The following is a 5,186-nucleotide window of genomic DNA, read 5'->3' on the forward strand; positions in this document are numbered from 1 at the left end:
TTCACATGAAAAGTCTTTATAATTGTCACAGATTTATCATCACAGGCACGTTGTTGATTTGGTCAAACTGTGTCTTCCTTTGGGCCGAGCAATGTTTGCATAAATAACTCCGCACAAATATCTATGTATTTTTATTCAAATTAATTTACACTACAGAGGTTACTTTGGCAACATATAGCTTCAATCAATTTGATTAAAATACTAGAAAAATTGCATAAAAATAATAAAAAATTTCACAATTGAAAATTCAACTTAAATATGCACATTATACAACTATATATACATGCATAAATATTCATATGAATGAAAATTGCATAAAAATAGATTCTGCAATCTTTACGATTTAATATATATGATATTTTTATCCAATGATAACACTCAAATGCGAGCTGGCATACGGGTCACATGCGCTTATATGAAAATCTTGCACGGGGGTTCGAATCCCCGTGGGCACAAAAAATGAATTTTGAGAACTGAGTCGGCTCAGTCCTCTCTCGGGTGAGTCGACACAGTGAATTGGAACAGGTAAGCTGGCTCAACCTGTTTGAGTCGACCCGAACCACTCGATTAGACCCTGAATTTCCTAATTGTGTCAACCCGCACCGACTCGTCTCAACCAGCCCAATCCTTCGCAAACGATCCAAGTCGACTCGTAATTTAAATCAAACCAAACCTAAGTTTTTTTAAAAAAAATTCTTTCTTGCTCGCACTGGAGGTCGTCTTCAACCCTAGCCACACGTAGAGGGAGGGGGGTTTCGGCTTCTACCGTCTGACCTCTGTCAGACGTCGGGCGCCGGCGTATGACGGCGATGTCGGCTACTGCACAGCACCAAGTTGAGTTCCGTGGAGAGCGACGCACAGAGCATCGGCACTGTGCAGAACCATCGTCTTTCTCCACGAAATTACTCCATTCCAATCCCAATAATCTAACAGTAATGATTGCTCTGATACCACTTATTAGGAAACGTAATCTTAAATACGAATCTAGAATTTACATCATGCCAGAAAATTAGGATTCGGGATCCGGGATAAATACCTGGATCCATTTCAAACTTGTTGTGGAATTAATATGATGAACGGATGAATGGTTTTGTGATCTTCCTCAACCAAATCACCTTTATTTCTCTTTGGGACCATCTTCTCTCTTCCAGATGGGGAGAAGAAAAACCGTGTTTGGATTTAGTCTCTGGGGACCACAACCATAATGTTTTATTTATATTGTTTAATTAGGGTTCCCATAATTCCCTAATTAAGTTAATATGGGTATTTATTTAATTGGCCAATATTCCAATTTCAACAATCTATGGACTTACCAAAAAATTAAACCACTTAATTTTTTAGCCCATAGCAAATATAATTAAATAAAATATGTTGCCCAACTTAGAATAGGAAACGTGAGTTTCCTAACAATAATCTGATTTCAGAAATTTCGTCGCTGACTCTCATCCTCTTATTACATTGGATTGATTTTCAGAAAGTTTCCTTCACTCTATTGTTGCGTATTTTTTGCAACAACTCATCCTTCGTTCCATGCTGCTTATTATTTTCCAGCCAACTGAAAATCTACGAGATTATTTGATTATGCTCTGATTGATTTCGAGAGCTCAATCTGCGGAAGCTTGGTTGTAGCTTCGAGAGGGCGAAGACATCGACTGACTGATCTTTTCGTTATTGCCGTCCAAAGACGCAGTCTCCCTCGTTTTCTGCTATCCCGCGCTGTTTGGAGGCCATCGTCGTGAGGAAGACGATGTTTCTAAATTAAAGCTACCAAGTTAGGTGATGTTTAATCTGCTTTGCTGAGTTAATCCAAACTAGCCGAGTGACTCAGACTAAGCAATCTGTGAGCCAACTCGAACCGAGTCGCACCAACATGATCGAGTCAACTCGAGTCGAGTCAAACCGGTCTGGGTAAACTCGGTCCAGTCAACCCGACTCAGCCCAGTTATTTTTTTCCTCGGCTATACGAGTTCTATACCTATTTCTTCGGCAACTCGTCTATATTGCTCTAATATCTGACTCAGGTGGACTCGTTCCCTTTTTCTCTGGCTAGATTATTATCATGGATTATTACTCAGTTCCAACATATTATTTGGTGCAATTTCCTTATTTAATGATGGACTATCTGAGGATTATTTTATGGGTCCTTTATGAAGTTTTTCATTATTTTGTACGTGTTATTGGGCCCAGGCCCACTTCAGCTGCTACTATTGTGTCTCTTTGGCCGAGACATTATTATTGAAGGATTTTTCAATTGCTAATTGTTGTCAGCATTGGTTATTCTTATTAAGAAGAAAGCACATGGAGACCCCAAAATATTATCTTCTGGGTGATTACCCGTTACTCCTCTTAATTGGCATTTATTATTTCTACCATTTGAGAGTTGGTGTCCTGTGGAAGGACACGGTGATGGAGGAGTTTTATTACACTTTTGAGTAATGCCTATAGATCCACTACCTACAGAAGATAGGAGTGTGCCCAATATCCAAAATGAGTTATTGGACTAGAGTATGGAGCGAATGTCTTACGGCTAAGAGTGATTTTACTCTCACTTATATTATGCCAGCTGGGTGTGTTAGAAGATGGTCTCAAGCTCGTAAGACCAAGGAAGGCTCACACATCCAAGAGATGTGGAAGATGGGTTAAAGGCCCATAGACCAATGAGAAGGCCCACAGACCCATACAATGATGGTAGAATGGTAAATAAAGAGTCATCTCATAGAGTTGACATTGATGTAATTAGTTGAAGTTCTAGGGGTATAATTATAATATTGTAGTTTCATTAATCTATAAATTGAGCTTGAGGGATATGGTTAGGACACAAGTCCATAACCTCTCATTCATCTAATTTTCTCCTAATGAGTCCCTCTATTTTTTTCTCCATGAGTTAAATCCATGGAGTTCTGAAAATCAACACAAGTGAACATTTTTCTTGCAAATTTCATGGACTTTCTAGCATTGACTTTGCTTTTATAAGTAGAATCCATATTCCATTGATAAATGTAAATTAATTGTAGGCAAAAAATCTAAAATAATTTTTGTTATAGTATAATTTTTGCTGCAAAAAAAATTTGTTTTAAAAAATATAAAAAATTTATTTATTTCATGATGCAAAACACTCTTCATCACATTGACATCACTCTGTAGCATTCCAAACATAATATATTTTAATAAATTAGTACATTGAAAGTTAAATTATAGTACCAGTACCTCTGAGATATAAAAGTAGGCACGAAAGAGTGGCAAAGAAAAGTAATTATTGTATTAAAGTAAAATAAACTGTAATCATTAAATAATATAATATCTATTTTAATTAATTAATATATGAATATATTTTAATTATACATTAAATTACTTATTCATGTAGTAATATGTTTGTTTTAACTAATTTAGGGTTTAAGTATTGTATTTTAATTAAGAATACTATTATAAGTTACTCATTCACTTTTTTTTTATATTTTTCTCAGTATACATGAACTCGTCCACACTAACACCAAGTTTGAAGTTGAATTTCATGTAGATGAATTAAATGAATTTGAAGCAGGAGATAAAGATGAAGTTCAAATTTTAAGTTTGTTGACTAACCCCCTCCCCCCTCAATCTACATTTAAATAAGTAAACTCCATTAAACAAATTATATGGCTTAAAGATTAATTAATTACATATAATTCTAACTAAAAATAATATCAATGAATTAATTTATAAAAATAAAAGTATCCCTCGATTCTCTTTCTGCTCCCCTCCGCCCCTCCCCTCCGCCCCCTCACCCTCCCAAACATTAATGAATTTCATTAATGCAGGTAAGGATTTACTTGGAGAAGCCAATCAGAGCCATTTGCAATTTGCTTGCGTTACTATACTAATTACTAACCACCGCAATTGTTTCAAACAAACCATGTAACCGATCGAGGCATCGTGTTCTTTCTTAATTCGCCGCAGCCTGAAGGTCATCGTTAGTTTCCACGTTTCGATAACATTTGTTAAATTGCATTTCTCGTCATTAATTAGCTACAGTGGAGCTTCTTCTTCTTTTAGTTCACCGAATGCCGATGTCCTATCTCGCATCAGAACACAAACGAACCGTAGTTTCCGGCATCTTCGAACATGGCGACTTCTTTTCGTTGCCTGCTCCTTCTGTTACTCTCTCTTCTTCAAGTTGTCCACCCGACGATGATTGTTGCTACTGCCGCCGCTGCAATGGCGAACCCACAAAAGAACTCCGACTTGGTGGCAGCCGTCTGCAGAAACGTTCCAAATCATGCATTCTGCATCGAAGCCTTGGAATCAGATACTCGAACTGCAACTGCTGATCTCCCGGGCCTCGCCTTCATTGCCATCGATTTACTGAGATGGAACGTTTCTTCCATTCGAAACTACATTATGTTCCTTCAGATTATAGAAAAGTGCCCTGAGAAGCAACAGTATCTGTCCATTTGTATTGTTTATTACATTGATATACAGGGCCTGTTTGGAAGTTGCTACGAGTACTTGAAGAAGAAGCAGTATGACAAAATGAATGCTGCTGCCAATGCCGTCATCTCTAATGCTTTCGACTGCGAAGCCACCTTCTTACGCGACGGTTGTTACTCTTCTCCTCTCACTATTCGTAACAATTTTGCGGCGAATCTTGGGGACATAATTGTTTCTGTGGCAAATTTACTTGGAAATCCTTGATCTTCCTTTTTCCTTCGTTTTTATGAATAGTAGATAAGACAGAAGGTTTTCTGCTAATGGAGAAGGCTATCAGTTGATCCTTTAACTTGATAATTGTCCTCGGGTTATGAAGAAATCGATCACTAAGTGGATTCTGATCAAGAAACCAATCCCTAACTCAAAGCTGGATAACAACGAAACTAAGTTGGTTTATTCTGCTTCAAAAAGGCGCTTAACAGTCCTGTTTTATCATTTACCATTTTAACCAATACATGAGAATGAAAATACTCAAAATTAAAGAGTTTGTAAATATGTTACAAAAGTTACAAAACAGGAACCTCGACAGTTCAATCAGCGCTTATGCTTGATCAATGATCGGGCAATTTCTCACAAAATACCCTTACTCCTCTTCCTCCTCCAGAGGCGCTCTTCCTCCCCTTTGTCAAGCCATTCCTTCTTGTTGCTGAGAGCTTCCTCAAAGTTCGTCGATCCCCCATTCATCTGCCGTTGTTCCTCCAATTCATCTATGCTACCTC

The 5,186-nt window shown here is 37.5% G+C and overlaps 1 protein-coding gene across 1 annotated transcript; it reads left to right on the forward strand.

The window, feature by feature from the left end:
* Positions 1-4,101: 4,101 nt before the first annotated feature.
* LOC137940614 (pectinesterase inhibitor-like) lies at positions 4,102-4,671 on the forward strand. The gene has a single exon (XM_068785768.1). It carries the CDS (start codon positions 4,102-4,104, stop codon positions 4,669-4,671), a length of 570 nt encoding a protein of 189 aa, XP_068641869.1.
* The last annotated feature ends 515 nt before the right edge of the window (positions 4,672-5,186 follow it).

Source organism: Aristolochia californica, unplaced genomic scaffold (genome assembly GCF_029961685.1).
Source record: "Aristolochia californica isolate CCGP_79_NKW_82.1479 unplaced genomic scaffold, dmAriCali1.0.hap1 SCAF_9, whole genome shotgun sequence".
NCBI lineage: Eukaryota > Viridiplantae > Streptophyta > Magnoliopsida > Piperales > Aristolochiaceae > Aristolochia > Aristolochia californica.